At 42.7% G+C, this 25,255-nt stretch overlaps 1 protein-coding gene across 4 annotated transcripts in view; it reads right to left on the bottom strand.

The window, feature by feature from the left end:
- Positions 1-869: 869 nt before the first annotated feature.
- OSBPL2 (oxysterol binding protein like 2) overlaps positions 870-25,255 on the bottom strand; it is a 65,188-nt gene continuing 40,802 nt past the window's right edge. For all 4 annotated transcript variants that reach the window (XM_063459602.1, XM_063459601.1, XM_063459600.1 and 1 more), the window contains 11 exons: positions 22,293-22,368; positions 19,464-19,598; positions 17,485-17,582; positions 17,219-17,401; positions 15,970-16,077; positions 15,519-15,608; positions 9,874-10,000; positions 4,216-4,344; positions 2,532-2,655; positions 2,228-2,318; positions 870-1,547 (listed from right to left, as the gene is read on the bottom strand). In XM_063459602.1, the coding sequence (XP_063315672.1) occupies positions 1,445-1,547; positions 2,228-2,318; positions 2,532-2,655; positions 4,216-4,344; positions 9,874-10,000; positions 15,519-15,608; positions 15,970-16,077; positions 17,219-17,401; positions 17,485-17,582; positions 19,464-19,598; positions 22,293-22,368 (1,264 nt within the window). In that variant the 3' untranslated portion in view covers positions 870-1,444. The remainder of the gene's footprint in view (positions 1,548-2,227; positions 2,319-2,531; positions 2,656-4,215; positions 4,345-9,873; positions 10,001-15,518; positions 15,609-15,969; positions 16,078-17,218; positions 17,402-17,484; positions 17,583-19,463; positions 19,599-22,292; positions 22,369-25,255) is intronic.

Consider the following 25,255-nt stretch of genomic DNA (forward strand, 5'->3'; position numbering starts at 1 on the left):
CCTAGCTGTGAGCTCTGTAATGTATGTACAAGGAAGGCCTGGCCTAGCTGTGAGCTCTGTAATGTATGTTCGAGGGAGGCCAGCCTAGCTGTGAGCTCAGTAATATATGTACAGGGAGGCCCAACCAAGCTGTGAGCTCTGTAATGTATGTACAGGTAGGCCCAACCTAGCTGTGAGCTCTGTAATGTATGTACGGGGAGGCCTGGCCTAGCTGTGAGCTCTGTAATGTATGTACGGGGAGGCCTGGCCTACCTGTGAGCTCTAATGTATGTACGAGGAAGGCCCGGTCTAGCTGTGAGCTCAGTAATATACATACGGGGAGGTCCGGCCTAGCTGTGAACTCTGTAATGTATGTACGAGTTAGGCCTGGCCTACCTGTGAGCTCTGTAATGTATGTACGGGGGAGGTACGGCCTAGCTGTGAACTCTGTAATGTATGTACGAGTTAGGCCTGGCCTAGCCTAGAGCTCTGTAATGTATATATGAGTTAGGACTGGCCTAGCTGTGAGCTCTGTAATGTAGGTACGGGGAGGCCTGGCCTAGATGTGAGCTCTGTAAGGTAGGTACAGGGAGGCGCCTGGCCTAGCTGTGAGCTCTATAATGTATGTATGAGGGAGGCCCAACCTAGCTCAGTCATATTACATAATTTTGTTACAATGAAGATTGTGTCAAATAACCTTGAAGATCCACAGACATTTAGAAATAGGGCACTGCGATACAGGGAGTTACAGAGTATCCCAGCACACTGGCAGTGCGACAATGTATGAAGATGCAGAGTATTTCAGTACCCCAAAAGTGCTGCAATGTACGAGGATACAGAGTAACTCAACACACTGGCAGTGCTGTTGGATTTCATATAAACAATACACATTCTATATTGAAAACAAATCTGTGCTTTTTATAACCAAATTGTCACAAGCGCTATTGATCTTAAATGTCACGTTATGGTCTGGCGAATGGTAAGCGGTCTCGAAGCACTGCTTAGTGAATGTGGCCCCAGGAAGGATGTTAAAGCTCATAGTCAAACACTACAGGAAACCCAAACGTTCTCTCCTTCTCCCAGTGAATGTCAAAGCTCCTTCCATAGAATCTAAACAAATCATGATAATCAGGGTTATACGTTTACTGGTGACCTCGCTGATCTGAGAAATTTAAATCCACGTAGCCTTGTACATTGGTAAACATATACTCATATACAGGTGGATGCCGTCATGTTTTCGTTTGGCAAACGGCAGCAATTAAATAATTAGTTCCCTGATTGTGGTACAATGTCAATTCTTTAAATCTTTCCTAAAAGAAAAAAAAAAAAAAAGAAAAACTTCAAAAAAAACTAAAGAGGTGTAAATAGATCGGCTTTCCCGTAGACACAGTTAGTGAGCAGCTGCTCCGGTGCAAATGTCCGTGTGACCCTTCCAGTCTGAGGGAAAAAACAGTGGTTTTGGTGATCAATAAATCTCAGGACAGTCTGTGAATTTTCTATCAAAGTATCCCCCTGTGTAGATCCAGTCTGACGTCCGCGTGTGTGGGTTCGTTCCTTGGGTAAACCACCTGTGAGGATACAGAGAAAGATGTTTAATGGAGAGATAAACTGCAACAGGGAGACACACATGGCCAGGTCCCAGAGATGGTGATCATATTCAAGCTGTATGATTGCTTAGATGCTTAAAGGGACACACATTACTGGGCTGCCGGTAAGACTGGGATGGGGTGGCCTGGCTGCCAGTAAGACTGGGATGGGGTGGCCCGGCTGCCGGTAAGACTGGGATGGGGTGGCCCGGCTGCCAGTAAGACTGGGATGGGGTGGCCCGGCTGCCAGTAAGACTGGGATGGGGTGGCCCGGCTGCCAGTAAGACTGGGAAGGGGTGGCCCGGCTGCCGGTAAGACTGGGAAGGGGTGGCCCGGCTGCCGGTAAGACTGGGAAGGGGTGGCCCGGCTGCCGGTAAGACTGGGAAGGGGTGGCCCGGCTGCCGGTAAGACTGGGAAGGGGTGGCCCGGCTGCCGGTAAGACTGGGAAGGGGTGGCCCGGCTGCCGGTAATACTGGGATGGGGTGGCCCGGCTGCCGGTAATACTGGGATGGGGTGGCCCGGCTGCCGGTAAGACAGGGATGGGGTGGCCTGGCTGCCGGTAAGACTGGGATGGGGTGGCCTGGCTGCCGGTAAGAGTGGGATGGGTTTTGTGCATGTAGGATTTACAGATTGTTCCATGTAGCCTTTGAGAGGTCCCATACCTAGTTCTCCATTGCTCGTTGCTTTGGGCTCGTTCTCTTCGTGATGCTCTTTGTTTCTCTTCTAATCTCTCCTTCTCTTTACTGGCCTGATCTGAGGAAATAAGAGAGTTTCAAAGAGGAGCTGACAGGTACCGTGTATCATACACCTGCTACCAACATCACTGTGTCCACGGAAGGAGGTCAGGTGACAGGTGAGAAGTAGCAATTGCTCAGAAGACAGTTTCTGACACTGAAGGAAACATTAAATTATTTTATGAAGATTATCCCCCCAGGTAATTGGCAAAGGTTCTAGTAACCTGCTTACCTAGATCCCCATTCTCCATGCCTCTGATGTCAGGTCGCAGACGGCAGTCTGTTGGCGCCAGAGTGGCTTCTAGTTCCTTGTCCAATTCATTGAGAGCGACAGCAAAGTTAGTGAAGTTGTACATCTGGTGGGTAAAAACAATAAGAAAATCAATAATGGCAACAATGCTGGGACTTAGAATTAAGCCAATACCGGGCACTCCAGCCATGTCAGTACAGAGAGAATCAGTCTAATACCAGAGACCACAACAGTGGCCGCATAGTGATTTAATCTAATTCTCTAGATCCCGGCATACAGTCAGTTATATCAGACACACACAGTATGGGGGTCCCAGCTGTGCCGGCATACAGTCAGTCTTATATCAGACACACACAGTATGGGGGTCCCAGCTGTGCCGGCATACAGTCAGTCTTATATCAGACACACACAGTATGGGGGTCCCAGCTGTGCCGGCATACAGTCAGTCTTATATCAGACACACACAGTATGGGGGTCCCAGCTGTGCCGGCATACAGTCAGTCTTATATCAGACACACACAGTATGGGGGTCCCAGCTGTGCCGGCATACAGTCAGTCTAATATCAGACACACACAGTATGGGGGTCCCAGCTGTGCCAGCATACAGTCAGTCTTATATCAGACACACACAGTATGGGGGTCCCAGCTGTGCCGGCATACAGTCAGTTATATCAGACACACACCGTATGGGGGTCCCAGCTGTGCCGGCATACAGTCAGTCTTATATAAGACACACACAGTTTGGGGGTCCCAGCTGTGCCGGCATACAGTCAGTCTTATATCAGACACACACAGTATGGGGGTCCCAGCTGTGACGGCATACAGTCAGTCTTATATCAGACACACACAGTATGGGGGTCCCAGCTGTGCCACAGTCAGTCTTATATCAGACACACACAGTTTGGGGGTCCCAGCTGTGCCGGCATACAGTTATATCAGACACACACAGTATGGGGGTCCCAGCTGTGCCGGCATACAGTCAGTCTTATATCAGACACACACAGTTTGGGGGTCCCAGCTGTGCCGGCATACAGTCAGTCTTATATCAGACACACACAGTATGGGGGTCCCAGCTGTGCCGGCATACAGTCAGTCTTATATCAGACACACACAATATGGGGGTCCCAGCTGTGCTGGCATACAGTCAGTCTTATATCAGACACACACAGTATGGGGGTCCCAGCTGTGCCGGCATACAGTCAGTCTTATATCAGACACACACAGTATGGGGGTCCCAGCTGTGCCGGCAGTCAGTCTTATATCAGACACACACAGTATGGGGGTCCCAGCTGTGCCGGCATACAGTCAGTCTTATATCAGACACACACAGTATGGGGGTCCCAGCTGTGCCGGCATACAGTCAGTCTGATATCAGACACACACAGTATGGGGGTCCCAGCTGTGCCGGCATACAGTCAGTCTGATATCAGACACACACAGTTTGGGGGGTCCCAGCTGTGCCGGCATACAGTCAGTCTTATATCAGACACACACAGTATGGGGGTCCCAGCCGTGCCAGCATACAGTCAGTCTTATATCAGACACACACAGTTTGGGGGTCCCAGCTGTGCCAGCATACAGTCAGTCTTATATTAGACACACACAGTTTGGGGGTCCCAGCTGTGCCAGCATACAGTCAGTCTTATATCAGACTTGTTGAACTCACCTGGGAGGAATTTGGTGGTCTACTGACAATCCTCCACAGTAGTTTACTACCTGGTACCACCTGCACCGTCTCCTGAACCTCCGGCATATCATCTTCCTCATCTTCTACGGAATTCACCGATGGCTCATTCTATGGGGAGAAAGGAATAGTAAGAGCTCAATGTACTCACAAAATGGTAGGAACAAACTCAGTAAATGAAAGAACAGATCCGAATCAGCAGAAAGACACAAATAAATAGACAGTGATCTAAAGGTAGCTTCATGGACAAACGATCAACAGACAGAATTAAAAGAAGGAAAAAAACCTGATCTAGAAGAATGGTTCGTTTTTTTTTTAAAGCTTTAAAAGGTATTTCGTATTGCACCGACCACTTTGAAAATCATTATAAAATTTTATATCGTTGGTACCTGGCCCCGTCTAGATTGCACAACATGAACAATATGTATTCTGACCGGTGTTGGAGGGATTGTGGGGGTGTGGGCAATATGGCCCATATTTGGTGGTTCTGTCCTAAATTAACTAAATATTGGAAATTGATTCACGACCTAATTATTAAAGTGGACAGGACCATTAGCATTTTAACCTCAGAACTAGCCTTATTTAAAAACCTCCCGGAGTCCATTAATAGATCAGACAAAATAATCATAGGTCACATTTTGATCGCTGCTACATCCTGTTTACCTAGACATTGGAAGTCCCAAGATGTGCCATCTCTCAGGGAAGTTTTTAATTTGATTCTAGAAAACAAGGCACACGAATTATCCCATAGAGCTCATATGCGTGGTTTCCCAATATTAAAATATAATTGGGATAAGTGGGAAGAAAAAATCAAAACAGCATATGGTCTTTGACATATTTGTTATTAAAGTACATTGATGTCAAAACATATTATTTTTTATTTATTTTTTTGCCATATACACTGTTATGCCTATTTTAATATTGGATGGTTATTCTCTTCCATTTCCAAGTTCCCCTTCCCTTCCTACCCCCAATACAATGTATATATTCTTGTTGTTATACAAATATGTAAAACTTTAATAAAAATTATTTGAAAAGAAGGAAAAAAAACTTGTATTTTACAAAGCACAAAAACTAAAACCTGGATTGTTTCAGCAGCAGATACCAAGAAAGGGGAAACTACGATTCCAGAGCTTACAATCTCCCCACTGACATCAACGGCTCAATGAGAAACAAACTATGTACAGACTGAAATTCTCATGATTTAAAATAGAAATTAATTTGTTGGCGCTATATAAATAATAAAAATAATAATAATTCTAAATCGAGCAAAGAGCACTACGTTATAAGCCCGGAGTGCTTGTTCATTCTACATTATCCACGTCATCTACAAAAATGGTCTCATAGAAACATAGAATGTGACGGCAGATAAGAACCATTCGGCCCATCTAGTCTGCCCAATTTTCTAAATACTTTCATTAGTCCCTGGCCTTATCTTATAGTTAGGATAGCCTTATGCCTATCCCACGCATGCTTAAACTCCTTTACTGTGTTAACCTCTACCACTTCAGCTGGAAGGCTATTCCATGCATCCACTACCCTCTCAGTAAAGTAATACTTCCTAATAATATTTTTAAACCTTTGTCCCTCTAATTTAAGACTATGTCCTCTTGTTGTGGTAGTTTTTCTTCTTTTAAATATAGTCTCCTCCTTTACTGTGTTGATTCCCTTTATGTATTTAAATGTTTCTATCATATCCCCCCTGTCTCGTCTGTCCTCCAAGCTATACATGTTAAGATCCTTTAACCTTTCCTGGTAAGTTTTATCCTGCAATCCATGAACCAGTTTAATAGCCCTTCTCTGAACTCTCTCTAAAAAAAGCATGTCAAACTCACAGCCCACAAGGACCATCTTTGCGGCCCGGCGAGCAGCAAGTACATGCTGGTGTTAAAGCAGAATAGGCACCTGCTTCCTCCACATTGCAGGTGCCTACTCTGCTAACATTTACCCGGCCAGGGAGGAGGGCCAGCAAAGTAGCTCAGTGTTCCTGCTCCTCACTGCTCCCTCGTACGTGCCGTCTGAAGTGAAGCCGGGCGCCAGAATATGACATCATATTCCAGCACCACTAAACCACGCGAGGGAGCATCGGCTCCATAAGGTAGGGAGCAATAAAGTCAAGTATGTGTGTGCAAGAATGTGTAACTGTGTGTGTGTCCGTCAGTGAGTATGTGTGTCCGTCCGTCAGTGAGTATGTGTGTGCGTCTCCGTGTGTGTCTATACGTGTGTGTATGTCTGTATGTATGTGTGTCTGTATGTATGTGTGTCTGTATGTCTGTCTGTATGTATGTGTGTCTGTATGTCTGTCTGTATGTATGTGTGTCTGTCTGTATGTGTGTGTGTGTTTGTATGTCTGTCTGTATGTGTGTGTGTTTGTATGTCTGTCTGTATGTGTGTGTGTTTGTATGTCTGTCTGTATGTGTGTGTGTTTGTATGTCTGTCTGTATGTGTGTGTGTTTGTATGTCTGTCTGTATGTGTGTGTGTTTGTATGTCTGTCTGTATGTGTGTGTGTTTGTATGTCTGTCTGTATGTGTGTGTGTTTGTATGTCTGTCTGTATGTGTGTGTGTTTGTATGTCTGTCTGTATGTGTGTGTTTGTATGTCTGTCTGTATGTCTGTGTGTGTCTGTCAGCGAGTATGTGTGTGTGTGTCTGTCAGCGAGTATGTGTGTGTGTGTCTGTCAGCGAGTATGTGTGTGTGTGTCTGTCAGCGAGTATGTGTGTGTGTGTCTGTCAGCGAGTATGTGTGTGTGTGTCTGTCAGCGAGTATGTGTGTGTGTCTGTCAGCGAGTATGTGTGTGTGTGTCTGTCAGCGAGTATGTGTGTGTGTGTGTCTGTCAGCGAGTATGTGTGTGTGTGTCTGTCAGCGAGTATGTGTGTGTGTGTCTGTCAGCGAGTATGTGTGTGTGTGTGTGTCAGCGAGTATGTGTGTGTGTGTGTCTGTCAGCGAGTATGTGTGTGTGTGTCTGTCAGCGAGTATGTGTGTGTCTGTCAGCAGGAGGATCAGATTTGGTAGAGGGGGGTGCTGTGGTTTAGTAGAGGGGCGGACTGGGATTTAGTAGAGGGGAGTGTTGTGGTTTAGTAGAGGGGGATGCTGTTTTTTTTTTTATACTGTACTTTTTAAAATAAACCTATGTTTCTATGAAAATGTAAGTTTTTTTATTTTTTTTGCAGCCCACGTAAACTTAAACCTTGTTTATGTGGCCCATGCTAGACTTTGAGTTTGACATGCTTGATCTAATGTATCAATATCCTTTTGGAGATACGGTCTCCAGTACTGCGTGCAATACTCCAAGTGAGGTCTCACCAGTGTTCTATACAATGGCATGAGCACTTCCCTCTTTCTACTGCCAACACCTCTCCCTATACAACCAAGCATTCTGGTAGCATTTCCTGCTGCTCTATTACATTGTCTGCCATCAGAAATAATTACCCCTAAATCCCTTTCCCCAGATGTTGAGGTTAGGACTCTATCAAATATTCTGTACTGTGCCCTTGGATTTTTACATCCAAAATGCATTATATTGCACTTGTAACGGACCACCTGGCACCCCGACTGGGTACCTCCGTTGATGGATGTTACTAGTGCTTCCCCAGGGCTACAAGCACTCCAGACACCATAACCACCGCAGATCCCACGAACCGCCGCAGCTTGGTTGGGGTCTCGCCGTCTCCTACCCACCCTGGCCCTACGACAAGGCACCAGGTTCCAGTGGGTGAACTTCTCCTCCAAGAAAGTGAAGCAGGAACAAGCTCTTAAAAGAGCTTAGTAGTGATTATCCAAGGGAGTATGCAGAGCATAGCAATCCCCTGTAGTGATATAGCAATTCCCCCAATAAGAGACAGGACTCTAGATTGAGGGTTAAGCAGGAACAGTCTAATAAAAGTCCATAAGCCCAAATAACATTTTTAAAGGGCAATACATCCCAGGGGCTATAGTCACAAGGCAAGAGGCTGGCAAGCAGGCCTCTCCAAGAACCAGTGGCGAAGGGTACTTCGTCACAGCACTTATCCACATTAAATGTCATCTGCCACAACTCTGACCATTTTTGTAGTTTACCTAAATCATTTGCCATTTGGCTTATCCCTCCTGGAACATCAACCCTGTTACATATCTTAGTATCATCAGCAAAAAGACACACCTTACCATCAAGACCTTCTGCAATATCACTAATAAAAATATTAAAGAGAATGGGTCCAAGTACAGATCCCTGAGGTACTCCACTGGTGACAAGCCCAAGCTTCGAATATACTCCATTGACTACAACCCTCTGTTGCCTGTCACTCAGCCACTGCCTCACCCATTCAACAATATTGGAATCCAAACTAAAAGATTGCAGTTTATTGATAAGCCTTCTATGTGCAACAGTGTCAAAAGCCTTACTGAAATCTAGGTAAGCAATGTCTACTGCACCACCCTGATCTATAATTTGTTACCCAATCAAAAAAATCAATAAGATTAGTTTGGCATGATCTACCTGAAGTAAACCCATGTTGTCCCTGATCTTGAAAATCCATGTGATTTTAGATGTTCAACAATCCTATCCTTTAACATGGTTTCCATCATTTTCCCCACTACTGAAGTAAGGCTTACTGGCCTATAGTTGCCCAACTCCTCCCTACTACCATTCTTGTGAATGGGCACAACATTCGCTAACTTCCAATCTTCTGGGACTACTCCTGTTAACAATGATGGGTTATATAAATCTGTTAATGGTTTTGCTAGTACACCACTAAACTCTTTTAATAACTTTGGGTGTGTTCCATCAGGTCTCGCAACAAATAGAGAAACTAGTTAAACACTGAGACAAGATAACAGATACACATTTACAAAGAAAACAATGATCGCATTGAAGAATTCAGACTAAAATCAACAGTTTAAATATTCTCAGTGGGAGGAGCAGCATACTACATTACATAACGAGGAATGAATCACAAGGCAACATAGCATGAACACGGGACAGTAACCGCCAGCAGACTAGAGGTACTGTAAGGGGTGAAGGACCGTGACTGGTGTCAGGTGGAATAGAACTGGAATTACGCAGAACTAACAGACATATCAACGTACAAAATATTTAGCAGAATCTTACTGCAGCAAAGCTGAATGCGGCACAGAGGCATACATTTAATAATGTTGGTTAAGATTCTCAAATCATTTGGATAAACTTTTAAAATTAGATTTAACATTATGAAAAATATAATATAATTATATATATTTTTGATATTTAAAAAAAAAAATGTATCCAAAAATATTAAATCAAGGTTTCCAGATTAACAGGGATCTGGCGAAAAATATTACGAAATGTGCAACAGGTTTAAAACAGTTTAGAATCTTGTGACTGCTCTTGTCTTTACACCTGAGCAGACAGATCTAGGTGGGGAGACACAGAGTGTTAAGTACTTTATGTTGTACTGTCCAGATCTGTGTCAAAATGTTTTAATTGGTTTTACAAAGCACAGGGTTCCCCAGTGCACCCAGAGCCGGTACCTGGATATATATTGCTACCGCAATGACGTTCTCACATAAATGACAAAATTGGGTTATGGTATTCAGAGTGCCCCTTTAGACCTGACCACTGACTCCAGTAACAGCTTTTCTTTAACACAGTGCTGTGTGCAGACAGAGTGCCCCAGGTGCCCCTACCTGTTTGGATTTTCGCTGCTCCCCCCCTCCTTTCTTTTCAGATTTCCTAGAACTGTCATAAGTGGTGGGATCGACACTCCACAGACACTCCGTCCACTTTCCATAAATCACACACAGCTTCTTCTTGCTAAAAAAAATAATAATATAAAAACGGTCAATTTCAAAGCAAATCATAATCATTGTTACTGTGAAACATACACAGATTGTATGTCCCCTTCTCAACTGCCCAAAACCTGCTGTACCTTAATTAGATTTAATAAAATGCATTTACCCAATCCCTCTGCGCACAATACAAACAACTGAGCTCGCTTTACAAAACACACCAGGTTGTATTGCACTCTGCGTAAAATGCTCCTTCTCCATTTTACAATTGTTTAAATCAAATCTTTCCAATAAATGATAAAAACCCGACACTTTGAGATAAAATATTTCTGTTCTCTGGAACCTGTTGCAGCAATCGGACGTTAAGGAAACGGAGATCCCATTTCAAATTTAAAATAAAAGAAACACCACCTCCACTGCTGGTCATGTGCTCCCTGCTCACACTACCTTTAGCATGATATCCCCACATCCCTATGTAAACAATTTGATTTTGCATCTTGGTGAATTCGGAAAGAGGTGATCAAAGTGCATTATATAAAAGACTACATTTTATAACAAGGAACAGCTGACCAGTTAAACTGAAAATGGATCAGTGCTGGTAAAGTGAACACTCCATTCTTATTTATTTTTAAACAATTAAGTAGATATACCAGCAAAGAAAGCAAGCATATATTTGTATCTGCATGTTGGGGGAATGTGAAGAAGAAGAAGAAAAAAAAAAAAAAACACTTGCAAAAGCTGCAGACTTGCTGTCTGCATCCGTAGAAAGCACACCCCTCTTTCCCAGCCCAGACTTTCAGTAATACTGCAATCAGACTGTTCTTATTAAGAAGCCTCTTAGCTGGATCCGCAAGCATTGCTTTCCTATGCTTCTCAATGTAGTGCAGCTCATCGAGTAGGGTGGAAGGTAGGCGCACTCTAGCTTAGCGCCCTAGCTACAAACGCTCACTAATATGACCAACCAGATACATTAAACAGTTGAAGTGCTTTTTGTGTGTAGAGTGTTCCTTTAAGGAGGGGTTAGAGGTGATTTCCCAATGCCGCTGCCTGACAGATAGTTGCGGTGATACTCACCAATGGCTGCTGCAGTGTGTACTGTGTGTGACGTGCAGGGAATATAAACTGATCAGTGCAACTACCCGGCCACGATACCCGACATGCAGAATCATGGAAGTAAGTTTAATTTGCATCATGTGTCAAGCAGTGACTGGTATTCAATGTGAATGAAAAAACTCAATCAGAAAATAAAACGTTCAAATATTGGAAGATTTGTTTAGGGGGGGAAATAGATTAGAACAAGCCAATACCTCCAAAGTGACCGGTAAATCTTATAGAATTGCAAAACTCCAGATACTAATAAAACACAATACTATACAGAGCACTTGTGTCTACACTAGAACAATGAAGACAATTATGTGTCACATAAATATGATCACAAGAATATAAAAAAAAAAACAACTCACTAAGTTTGGAAGCTGCAGCCCCAGGAAAAGCAATATATCAAAAGTGTGAAACATTGGCAGAATCAATCCTGCGGCCTTATCCATTTTCAGGAACACATTTTCTGACATCTTGAGAAATGAACTGGACTGAATCTCTCTTTTATACAATTACAAAAATTCCCAAACTTTAGCATCTGGTCATTAGCTTCAGAGACGATAGAAATCTCTATCCACAATCCAGAACAAAACCTGCTGCGTGCTCCGACTACAAAGAATATACTGCCCACAGCTAAATTTCACCAACAGACACAGCTAAACCGTACAAGCAGACAGGGCTACAGGGAATGGACAGAGGAGACAAAAGCAGTTACACTTATCAGAAAGACAAAGTGACACTGGACAGACAGCCGCAAATATGTTGAGCAAAAAGACAGAACAACAAAAGACAAACAGGTATGGCAACAGCGGGACAAACAAATACAGCAGCACTGAACACACACAGCAACGATGCATCGACAGACAAGGCAACATCAGACAAGATGCAAATACAGCAACACTGAACACACAGAGGGACTATGGATCGACAACCAAGGCAACATCAGACAAGACGCAAATACAGCAACACTGAACACACAGAGCGACTATGGATCGACAACCAAGGCAACATCAGACAAGACGCAGATGTTAATTGTGGGAAAGAACTATTAACTGTCTCATGCACTCTTGCAGTGTGTAATACAGAGAGTGGTATTGTATAGTACCTAATAGAGTCTAAACGTGCTGTGCAGTGTGTAATACAGAGTGTGGTATTGTATAGGATCTAACAGAGTTTATACGTGCAGACAGAGTGGTGCTGAGCAGTGTGTAATACAGAGAGTGGTATTGTATAGGATCTAACAGAGTTTATATGTGCAGACAGAGTGGTGCTGAGCAGTGTGTAATACAGAGCGTGGTATTGTATAGTATCTAATCGAGTTTATATGTGCAGACAGAGTGGTGCTGAGCAGTGTGTAATACAGAGAGTGGTATTGTATAGGATCTAATAGAGTTTATATGTGCAGACAGAGTGGTGCTGAGCAGTGTGTAATACAGAGAGTGGTATTGTATAGTATCTAATAGAGTTTATATGTGCAGACAGAGTGGTGCTGAGCAGTGTGTAATACAGAGAGTGGTATTGTATAGTATCTAATAGAGTTATTATGTGCAGACAGAGTGCTGCTGTGCAGTGTGTAATACAGAGAGTGGTATTGTATAGTATCTAATAGAGTTTATATGTGCAGACAGAGTGGTGCTGAGCAGTGTGTAATACAGAGAGTGGTATTGTATAGGATCTAATAGAGTTTCTATGTGCAGACAGAGTGGTGCTGAGCAGTGTGTAATACAGAGAGTGGTATTGTATAGGATCTAACAGAGTTTATATGTGCAGACAGAGTGGTGCTGAGCAGTGTGTAATACAGAGAGTGGTATTGTTTAGGATCTAACAGAGTTTATATGTGCAGACAGAGTGGTGCTGTGCAGTGTGTAATACAGAGAGTGGTATTGTATAGGATCTAACAGAGTTTATATGTGCAGACAGAGTGGTGCTGAGCAGTGTGTAATACAGAGAGTGGTATTGTATAGTATCTAACAGAGTTTATACGTGCAGACAGAGTGGTGCTGAGCAGTGTGTAATACAAAGAGTGGTATTGTTTAGGATCTAACAGAGTTTATATGTGCAGACAGAGTGGTGCTGTGCAGTGTGTAATACAGAGAGTGGTATTGTATAGGATCTAACAGAGTTTATATGTGCAGACAGAGTGGTGCTGTGCAGTATGTAATACAGAGAGTGGTATTGTATAGGATCTAACAGAGTTTATATGTGCAGACAGAGTGGTGCTGAGCAGTGTGTAATACAGAGAGTGGTATTGTATAGGATCTAATAGAGTTTATATGTGCAGACAGAGTGGTGCTGAGCAGTGTGTAATACAGAGAGTGGTATTGTATAGGATCTAATAGAGTTTATATGTGCAGACAGAGTGGTGCTGAGCAGTGTGTAATACAGAGAGTGGTATTGTTTAGGATCTAATAGAGTTTATATGTGCAGACAGAGTGGTGCTGAGCAGTGTCTAATACAGAGAGTGGTATTGTTTAGGATCTAATAGAGTTTATATGTGCAGACAGAGTGGTGCTGAGCAGTGTGTAATACAGAGAGTGGTATTGTTTAGGATCTAACAGAGTTTATATGTGCAGACAGAGTGGTGCTGTGCAGTGTGTAATACAGAGAGTGGTATTGTATAGGATCTAACAGAGTTTATATGTGCAGACAGAGTGGTGCTGTGTAGTGTGTAATACAGAGAGTGGTATTGTATAGGATCTAATAGAGTTTATATGTGCAGACAGAGTGGTGCTGTGCAGTGTGTAATACAGAGAGTGGTATTGTATAGGATCTAATAGAGTTTATATGTGCAGACAGAGTGGTGCTGAGCAGTGTGTAATACAGAGAGTGGTATTGTATAGGATCTAACAGAGTTATTATGTGCAGACAGAGTGGTGCTGTGCAGTGTGTAATACAGAGAGTGGTATTGTATAGTATCTAATAGAGTTTATATGTGCAGACAGAGTGGTGCTGAGCAGTGTGTAATACAGAGAGTGGTATTGTATAGTATCTAATAGAGTTTATATGTGCAGACAGAGTGGTGCTGAGCAGTGTGTAATACAGAGAGTGGTATTGTATAGTATCTAATAGAGTTTATATGTGCAGACAGAGTGGTGCTGTGCAGTGTGTAATACAGAGAGTGGTATTGTATAGGATCTAACAGAGTTTATATGTGCAGACAGAGTGGTGCTGAGCAATGTGTAATACAGAGAGTGGTATTGTATAGTATCTAATAGAGTTTATATGTGCAGACAGAGTGGTGCTGAGCAGTGTGTAATACAGAGAGTGGTATTGTATAGTATCTAATATAGTTTATATGTGCAGACAGAGTGGTGCTGTGCAGTGTGTAATACAGAGAGTGGTATTGTATAGGATCTAACAGAGTTTATATGTGCAGACAGAGTGGTGCTGAGCAGTGTGTAATACAGAGAGTGGTATTGTATAGGATCTAACAGAGTTTATATGTGCAGACAGAGTGGTGCTGAGCAGTGTGTAATACAGAGAGTGGTATTGTATAGTATCTAATAGAGTTTATATGTGCAGACAGAGTGGTGCTGTGCAGTGTGTAATACAGAGAGTGGTATTGTATAGGATCTAACAGAGTTTATATGTGCAGACAGAGTGGTGCTGTGCAGTGTGTAATACAGAGAGTGGTATTGTATAGTATCTAATAGAGTTTATATGTGCAGACAGAGTGGTGCTGTGCAGTGTGTAATACAGAGAGTGGTATTGTATAGGATCTAACAGAGTTTATATGTGCAGACAGAGTGGTGCTGTGCAGTGTGTAATACAGAGAGTGGTATTGTATAGTATCTAATAGAGTTTATATGTGCAGACAGAGTGGTGCTGTGCAGTGTGTAATACAGAGAGTGGTATTGTATAGGATCTAACAGAGTTTATATGTGCAGACAGAGTGGTGCTGTGCAGTGTGTAATACAGAGAGTGGTATTGTATAGTATCTAATAGAGTTTATATGTGCAGACAGAGTGGTGCTGAGCAGTGTGTAATACAGAGAGTGGTATTGTATAGTATCTAATAGAGTTTATATGTGCAGACAGATTGGTGCTGTGCAGTGTGTAATACAGAGAGTGGTATTGTATAGGATCTAACAGAGTTTATATGTGCAGACAGAGTGGTGCTGTGCAGTGTGTAATACAGAGAGTGGTATTGTATAGTATCTAATAGAGTTTATATGTGCAGACAGAGTGGTGCTGAGCAGTGTGTAATACAGAGAGTGGTATTGTATAGTATCTAATAGAGTTTATATGTGCAGACAGAGTGGTGCTGTGCAGTGTGTAATACAGAGAGTGGTATTGTATAGTATCTAATAGAGTTTATATGTGCAGACAGAGTGGTGCTGTGCAGTGTGTAATACAGAGAGTGGTATTGTATAGGATCTAACAGAGTTTATATGTGCAGACAGAGTGGTGCTGTGCAGTGTGTAATACAGAGAAACATAGCCTTACTTCTTGTCTTGTATGTAGCCCTCCACTCTGTGCAGCTCCTTCCCAAACAGGCCGCATGGTTTGAAGTTCAGGATGCATTTATCTCCGGTTCTGCATTAAACACAGTGCAATCAGCGGAGTAAGAAGGAAGCAATAATCACAGCATCAATACTAACACTGGCATCAGATTGTGGCTGCACAGAGATGATATTTCTCAATCACAGTTTACTGGCTGAACAGTAATGTGACCACTGACGAATTTACTGCGGAAACGACAGCCTGACACTCCCAGGGAAATTGGCAATAAGTAAACGGTGGGATTCGAAAAGCAAACAGTAAAATCTAAGCCAAAGCGACAAAGACGGAAAACTTTCCAAATCTACAATTTTGGACTAAACGTGAGCACAACTCACTATTCCAGGATATTACGGCTCAGCTGGAGAAGCAGAATCCCTAATTAAATGACGTTTACCTGTGATTGACGATCTCCACCGTGCCGTACTGCTCAATCCATAACTTGCCAATGATGACATTGTGTACACAGCAGGTGGGGTTAGTCCATGTATAAGCCTCTTTATGCCTGTAGAGGGCGCAAGAAATGTTACATCTCAACCAACGAGAATCATTTATCACAAATTAAGGAAAAGAACAGTTTTTTTGTTTTTTTTTTACAGTAACAGCAATAAGGATATGGAATTCTCTGCCTAAAGAGATGTATTTAGGGGATAAGGGGCATAGCGCTATGTAAGGAGGAGATAAGGGGCATAGCGCTATGTAAGGAGGGGATAAGGGGCATAGTGCTATGTTAGGAGGGGATAAGGGGCATAGTGCTATGTTAGGAGGGGATAAGGGGCATAGTGCTATGTAAGGAGGGGATAAGGGACATAGTGCTATGTAAGGAGGAGATAAGGGGCATGGCGCTATGTAAGGAGGGGATAAGGGGCATAGCGCTATGTAAGGAGGAGATAAGGGGCATGGCGCTATGTAAGGAGGAGATAAGGGGCATAGCGCTATGTAAGGAGGAGATAAGGGGCATAGCGCTATGTAAGGAGCAGATAAGGGGCATAGCGCTATGTAAGGAGGAGATAAGGGGCATGGCGCTATGTAAGGAGGGGATAAGGGGCATGGCGCTATGTTAGGAGGGGATAAGGGACATAGCGCTATGTAAGGAAGAGATAAGAGGCATAGCGCTATGTAAGGAGGAGATAAGAGGCATAGCGCTATGTAAGGAGGGGATAAGAGGCATAGTGCTATGTAAGGAGGGGATAAGGGGCATAGCGCTATGTAAGGAGGGGATAAGAGGCATAGTGCTATGTAAGGAGGAGATAAGGGGCATGGCGCTATGTAAGGAGGAGATAAGGGGCATGGCGCTATGTAAGGAGGAGATAAGGGGCATGGCGCTATGTTAGGAGGGGATAAGGGACATAGCGCTATGTAAGGAGGGGATAAGAGGCATAGCGCTATGTAAGGAGGGGATAAAAGGCATAGCGCTATGTTAGGAGGGGATAAGGGGCATAGCGCTATGTTAAGAGTGGATAAGAGGCAGCGCGCTATGTAAGAAGGGGGTTAGGGGCAAAGCGCTATGTAAGAAGTGGATTAGGGGCAAAGCGCTAGGTGAAGAGGGGGAAAGTGACTGAGTAAGTTGGTGACATATCTGGCCTTAGGTCTCCCCCCAATCCAGTGCCAATTCCCAGGAAGAAAGGATAACCAGTCAGACTTACTTTAGCAGCTCCAAGGTAATGGCACCTTTGGGTTCGGCCTCCACACTTTTCCCCCAAAATTTGAGCTTGGGATAAATGGAGCCGTGAAAAATATAGTCCTTATTCAGCCCCTCCGAATAAAAGGCACTAACTGGGGGGTGGTGGCTGACTTGTTCGGAGACAAACCGGAAGCCCAGGTCTTCCCTAGAATACAGAAAAACAGAATGTCAGCATTCGCAGGTAGTTACCATGTGACCGCCTCTGCTTCTCACAATCCTCTGCCTCACCTTACTAATTCATAGGTCTCTCCTAGCAGAGGGTTAAATGGCTTTCCAGTTCGCTCCCATTGAGATGCAACTGCAGAGACAGCAAACGCAGCCACAGCCTGCGAAGAGAGAATCTCCTGAGTCAAACAGTATATGTCCGGAAACAAGGCGTCCTTAGCTGCGCCATGTGCCTGCGTCTAATCAGCTCTGCGGATACAATGTATTAATTTCTTCTACGTAATATTACACTGCGCTCCTCGATCCATCCAATCAGTCCTTTAAATTGCCAGCCAGCTGTGAGTCTCGGGTGGGAGGGGGGGGGGGGGGGGCGCGGGGGGGGCACAGTACTTTTAGAACTAATGGGGGAGTCCCCCGCTATCTGCATTACATAAAGTGCGGTGTACAGAGCTTACAGGGATTATTCCTAATTACTCGATTAAACAGCATCTGTAGCACTAGAGGGCTGCATTCACAGTAACCATGGGATATTCAGGTGGCCACTCCACATTCCTAGTAGCCCCTCAACCTAATGGTGGCCAGCAGATTGGGAGGAAATGTACGGTTTACCACAATGCAGTAAGATAATCATTTAATATGTTTATCAAGCAGTTTGAGCTGGTAGATCCTTTTCGTAAAAAAGAAGGGGTACAGTTCTTATAATAGGGAATTGCTCATTGAAGCCGTGACTGACCCTTTTGTAGTGTGTATGTTAATCCAAAACTTGCGGATCTGACCGGTCAGCTGGTGGATAATAGGCATGGTCGATTAATAGGTGGATTTAACTAGAGGTGGCTAAATGATTACCTATAGACAGGAGTAAAAGGTAGCAGACAAACGCTGGCTTTTAATGCAATTCACTGGTTCTGGCACTGTTTTTTTTTTGTGCAAAGTACAAATAGAAATCTCCGACACCCCTCAGGGCACAGAGAAGCTTATTCTCCAACAGCGAGACATGGTGTGCTAGCTGAGCTGGAGATCCCTAAATAAGGCGCGTTTGGCTTCTGACAGTAGCTGTGAAAACCCTCAGAGTGTCCTGGTATCAGGCCATGCTTTGGGTGGATGTGAAAGTCACGCCTGCATGCCAGGGATTCCAGAGTAACATGTCTGGCAGCACGCCACCTCTCTTGGCTCATAGTAAACTGCGTGTTAGAACGAGGCTAAGGAGCCATCTCACATTACAAAATAAAGACAGTATCCCGGTATTTAACCAGGAGAAGTACAGTTAATTTGTTAGTCTCCGTGGAGGTTACTGGCTCTCAATTTACCGAGCTCGGATGGATACATGGTTAACCCCGCTGGAAAATAAACCATTGACTCTCGAAATACTGCAGCTGGAGCTCTGACCACTGAGCTATCTCATCGACAAACAAACCTACACTACTCTCCAAAACTGAGAGATCTCCTAGATCCTGTGCTTGCGATTAATAGATTGTAAGTTAATTTGCTTTAGATTGTCAGGGCCCTCTTCTGCTACTGTCCCTGTATGTCAAACGTGTTTTGTTACAACAGTTTGTCTTGTTTTACCAATTGTACAGCGCTGAGGAATATCCTGGTGCTATATACCGGTAAATAATTGTGATTTATACTCCTAAGCTGGGAGATCCCTTGACTCTGTGCTCGCAGTAAATATTCTGATTAACTCCTTGCTTCCTGGAGGCAGTGCTACACAATGTAAATGAAATGTGACACAGTATAAATAAATGATAATGCAGACAAGCCCCGTATTAGCATTCAGAACACTCTGCCAGCAGCACCGCGCATACATACAAATTCATTTTCTAAAATGTCAAATTTCAATGTTTGCAGCATTGATTTAGTAAAGTGAATGCTCACGTGCATCTCCCCAGGCTCCAATCTACTTACTCATTCCTGTTTGTAAGATCAGACCTGATATTGAGGGTTTGAGACAAGCTTGAAAGTGCCTTTTACATTGCCATGCACAGCTAGCCCCTGGCACTAGTTCAGCAACCAGGGTATGTAGTGGGGTTGAAGACACTGACCTGCATTCTTTGCAGAGGGTCCGCACAGGAGCAGGCCTTGTTAATTAGATATGTGTGTTCCATGTACTCTGTGATTCTCTGAAGCAAGCTTAGCGGCTCGTTAAAGACGATGGGCATGGTGATTTTTGACAGCTCCTGGGGGCCAGAAAGAGACAAAATGATAATCAGAAGCAGACTAGAGCTAGTGGCCCCTGGGATCCACCAGGAAGATATCACTAGGAGCACAGTGAGAATATTTAACAGAGAAAGCACAGTCAGTTATCAGAAAAAAAAACAGTACATAGACGCAATGCTCCTCCAGTATATAGGAGGGTTTTCATTAAGCAGTGGGTGCCCGTGAGCCCACTACCTGCTGCTGCATTGTATAGAGGCCACATCATGTATATACTACTAGTGCACTGTACAGAGGCCATTCCATGTATCCACTACCAATACTGTACTATATGGAGCCCATTCCATGTATCCACTGCATTGTATGGCGAAGCCAGAACAGGTACATATGACAGCAGACTCCATGTATCCACTACTAATACTGCACTATATGGAGGCCATTACATGTATATACTACTACTGCACTGTATGGAGGCCACTCCATGTATATACTACTACTGCACTGTATGGAACCCACTCCATGTATCCACTACTAATACTGCACTGTATGGAGGCCACTCTATGTATATACTACTACTGCACTGTATGGAGGCCACTCCATGTATATACTACTACTGCACTGTATGGAGGCCACCCCATGTATATACTGCTACTGCACTGTATGGAGGCCACCCCATGTATATACTACTACTGCACTGTATGGAGACCACTCCATGTATATACTACTACTGCACTGTATGGAGGCCACCCCATGTATATACTACTACTGCACTGTATGGAGGCCACTCCATGTATATACTACTACTGCACTGTATGGAGGCCACTCTATGTATATACTACTACTGCACTGTATGGAGGCCACTCCATGTATATACTACTACTGCACTGTATGGAGGCCACTCCATGTATATAATACTACTGCACTGTATGGGGGCCACTCCATGTATATAATACTACTGCACTGTATGGAGGCCACTCTATGTATATACTACTACTGCACTGTATGGAGGCCACTCCATGTATATACTACTACTGCACTGTATGGAGGCCACCCCATGTATATACTGCTACTGCACTGTATGGAGGCCACCCCATGTATATACTACTACTGCACTGTATGGAGACCACTCCATGAATATACTACTACTGCACTGTATGGAGGCCACTCCATGTATATACTGCTACTGCACTGTATGGAGGCCACTCCATGTATATACTACTACTGCACTGTATGGAGGCCACTCCATGTATATACTGCTACTGCACTGTATGGAGGCCACTCCATGTATATACTACTACTGCACTGTATGGAGGCCACTCCATGTATATACTACTACTGCACTGTATGGAGGCCACTCCATGTATTAATAAATAGAATTTAATTCTATGCCTTGCAATAAGCCACACACAGAAGCAAGTCCTGTCCCAACACATAAAATATACGGCTTACAGACCAGTCTCTCACCCACTTTATGGGCGTCTCTCATGCCTCTGGCACAAACCTCTCTCCATCAGATTCCTGAGCACACAAGGCACGATTTATTTTTCTGAACAGTGTTTTAATTAAAACAGTGAAAAGTTACTCTATTTTGATAACTTTTAAGTTCATATTTTTTTGATTATTCTTATTGTTTTAATGGTTTATTTAAACTGGTAAATTACAGATTTCTCATACTACACACAGCCTTGAGTCAAAGTACTACAAAACACTTAGATTTGTAGAATGAATTGGTTTTCCCATCAGCGAGCAGACCTTTGAATGGGAGATCTAGAGATCTATCCTTTCATCCCTCGACTGCTAAGAGCCACTGGTATCTCACAATTCCCAAGATGGCAGCGAGCATTTCAGCCGTAAAAAGAGGAAGAAAAATCTAGAATTTAATTTGTGTGAAAGGAACCAGCTTGAACAAAAGCTATAGTCACTGAGCATGCTGAACTCTGGCTATGTGAATGACCAAATCAATTGAAGGTTCAGTTCTTTTCAAGAACCAGTAATGGTTAACTGGGTTTATAAAGGCAACAGGAAAAAAACAGCCGAAAAGAAGAGTTTCAGCAGTAAATCTCTTAGCATATTTTCCTTGTTGATGTGTGCTTGTGACTAACTTGGAATTAAAGTATTTAGATGAGACTCATTTTCTTTATGATGTTGTGGATCTATGCTGTAATATGTACCCGTACCAGTTTCGGCCTGGCCACACAATGCAAGGATATACAGAACGCCGAGTTTCACACATCTACCACGATATAAAGATAGAATCAAGCTTGGACAGGGCATCTCCGAATGGATGTAGCGCCTACACAGCCCATGTTGCTCTCTCACCTCCGTAATCTATAACTGCATAAACCTTCCATTGCACTAAATAAAGGGTCCAGACCTGTGATCTCCTCGCTATTTGTCTTCCTTTACCTCTCTCTAGTTTGTAAGCTTGTTTGGGCGTTCCTCACTTTCTGTTTAAGTTTATTGTTTGTGTCTAAAACGCTGAATAATATGGTGATGTGTAAATGCTAATAAATCCCCTGTTGGCTGGCAAAATCAATCTAATCCCAGATTAGTTGCATTTTAAGTGAAATAAACTCCCATAAATCTGTTTATCCCAGATTAAAGGCTGCTTTCTCCCATAGAGATTTTCCTCACACCCGCAGGACAGCCTGGACATCCCTCTCACCATGTCCTAGAGGTGATTTGCTACGTGCACTGACCTTAAACTTGGTACTTACCAATCCGATACATTTCTTTAAGATGCTCCAAATACTGAAATTATTTCTGGAGAACATCGGGGCTGGCAGGCATTGCCTGGGGAGACATAAAAAGCAGTCAGGGATTACTTTCTGTACACAGTATAATACACAGGACTGGATGATAATGGTACTAGAGCCCTGGCAGGTGACAATCTCATTAGAACAGACCAGGAAGAGAACCCAAAACTTTACAACATTACAATGCTTTGTGATACATTTTAAAGAATCTCCATAAATATCAATTAAATATCAATAAATAAATATCATTATATTTAAACTCCTTAAAGAAGCAACAGGCACAGAGATTATTGATCTGAAATCCCAAATTGGGAATAATAGACAGTCGAGAGGGGAATGGCACGTTTTAGTCCAAAGTTAGACAAGCTGTGCTGCAGAACGTTTCACAATTGAATCTTCCAATAATTAATCATTCTTCACAATTCCAGTTTAATGAATTACTACTCTGATACATTCTGAATTCTGGGATGAACTAAACACTGTGGGGTTTACTCACAACATACCAAATTGGACTAAACTGAAAAATATAAAATTTAGACAAAAATCAGCTGGTATTTTGGTTTAGTTTAATGAGCCAGTTAGTTTTTCCGCTATAATTCAGTATTACATGAATAAATGCCAAAGCTCATATCTAAGCTATAGTTCCTCATATATTCTGTTTCCTCAAGAATAATCACATTCAAAGATGGCTTGTATTTATTTATATCAGCAGGAAATACCAAGCACAATAAGTGTTTCTGCTAATAGAATATGCTTCAGTAAAAAGGTTCCCCTTACAAATCTGACAATATCTGAAACTTTGTGATATTTATTTTTCCATTAAAATGTGTTTTTCCTCTCTGCAGCAACTGGACACATCACACAGAATGTCAGTCATTGCTCTGCAAGCACGGGTATAGATCAAACAGGATTTTACTTACAGCTCCTCTCCATGCGAAATCGGCCAACACAATTCTGAATACAACATTTACTATTTAATCATTTCAGAGCTAGAGATTTAGGGCTTTACGTTGTAGAGTTCGAGATCTTAATGTAGGCCTATATGTTGTAGGGTTTGAGATCTTAATGTAGGGCTGTACATTACAGGGTTCGAGATGTTAATGGTAGGGCTACACGTTGTAGGGTTTGAGTTTTTAAAGGTAGGGCCATACGTTGTAGGGTTGGAGATTTTAATGTAGGGTTATACGTTCTAGGTATCGGGATCTTAATGATAGGGCTATATGTTGTAGGGTTGGAAATTTTAATGGTACGGCTATACACTGGGCTATGTTTAGGGATTTTAAAGCTACAGTTTCAGGGTTAAGGTTAGTGAAATCTTTGTGATGTAGATTAATTTAGAAATAAACAAATATGTTTAAATGTCTATCTGTTCCTGTCCAAATCTGAGATGATTAAATTGCGTATACGCAGAAGTAAGCTCACACTGACACATGGAGTTCAGGTTAAAAGCACTTCAGAAAATTTAATACAATCTGGTTGGAAAACAGTTGTGCAGATCTTTTTAAAAGCAAAATGACATCATCATTGAATATCAGATAATAACTAATAAACATCATTGATTGGATTAAACATTATGTGACTAACTTCGTGTCCACCCACCAATATTATTAATTGGCTCAGGGGTTTGAGTGACCAGCTAGGTGTCCTCCCACCGGGAGGTGGTATTGTTCTGGGCAAGGGTGTGGACAGAAGGCTCAGGCGCCATCTTTCCCAGCATGAGGTTTACTCGGTGGAAAGGGGGGCTTGAGCGTCATTTTACACAGTCAGTGATATCAGGCCTCATGTCCAGGTGCAAGGTCTCTTATGAATAGAACATTTCATTACTACTGTGTTCTCGTGGCCTTCAAACTATACTATCTTACAAGTCCTAAGGAGTAGCCGGCAAGTCTTAAGGAGTAGCCAGCACCTCCTGGTACTTGTCCTTGTAGGAAACACGGTCTTTGTCTACTGTATTAATTGGGTTGGGAAATTCAGTCACGTAAGGTAGTTTTAAAATGAACAAGTTAAGTCATGAGGACAAAATGGAGGATTTGAAGAAGTCAGGTTAGGAGGACAAAATGGAGGATTGTCACAATATAAGGTTAAAATGGAGTTAGTACAATAATTCAATACAAGTACAATAATAATTTTTAATAATTCCACATCATTTGTATGATGATTTACACTCTGGATCAGGACTGTCAAGCCATATTTGTGCTGTAACCGTTGGAGATGTCCACTATTCATTCTCACTGTAAACACACGCTTTGTTCTCCAACAGGGTGGGAGTATAACAGTCTCTGTATGATCTCACAGCAAGGCTAGTAACGTTAAATTAGGGTTTAACGCGGCGCTGTAATACAACTAATCTGGTTTATCTTCAGTTAAAGGGCATTTGTGAGTTCAGTATAACAGAATGCAGGTTGGAAGGACAAAGTACACTGATAACCATTATGTTGGGAAGATCCTACGAATACTTGGGTGATACGCGCTATTCTGTGCAGTAAACAAGTTTATAGAGGATGCTGGATAGGGAAGGAATTCCGGTGACCTAATATAATTAGTCCAAAGCATTCTTCTAAGTATTATCTGTCCTTTATGTAAACCGTGTGCAGGCTGACTATTGTACATGTGAGGTGCAAGAAAACACTTATAGATAAACAGTGCAGGAAGGGTTGAAGACTTTTAATCTGCTAACTGTCCTGGGTTTTATTTACCATTTTTTACTGCTTCAATATGCTGTTGTATATTTCAGTGCCTTTATTCTAATTATAAAGCACTAACAAGTTCCCTTCTCCCAAGCCACATTATGTCCTAATTACACCATCACTACGAAAGCCGCTTTCAATGCCAATCACATGAGTTTCACAGCAGAATTTACAATGGAAGACCTATTTATTTGTGAGTATGTAAATACACACACACACACACACACACACACACTT

The sequence above is a fragment of the Pelobates fuscus genome, chromosome 6, assembly GCF_036172605.1.
Source record: "Pelobates fuscus isolate aPelFus1 chromosome 6, aPelFus1.pri, whole genome shotgun sequence".
In the NCBI taxonomy this organism is placed as follows: Eukaryota; Metazoa; Chordata; class Amphibia; order Anura; family Pelobatidae; genus Pelobates; species Pelobates fuscus.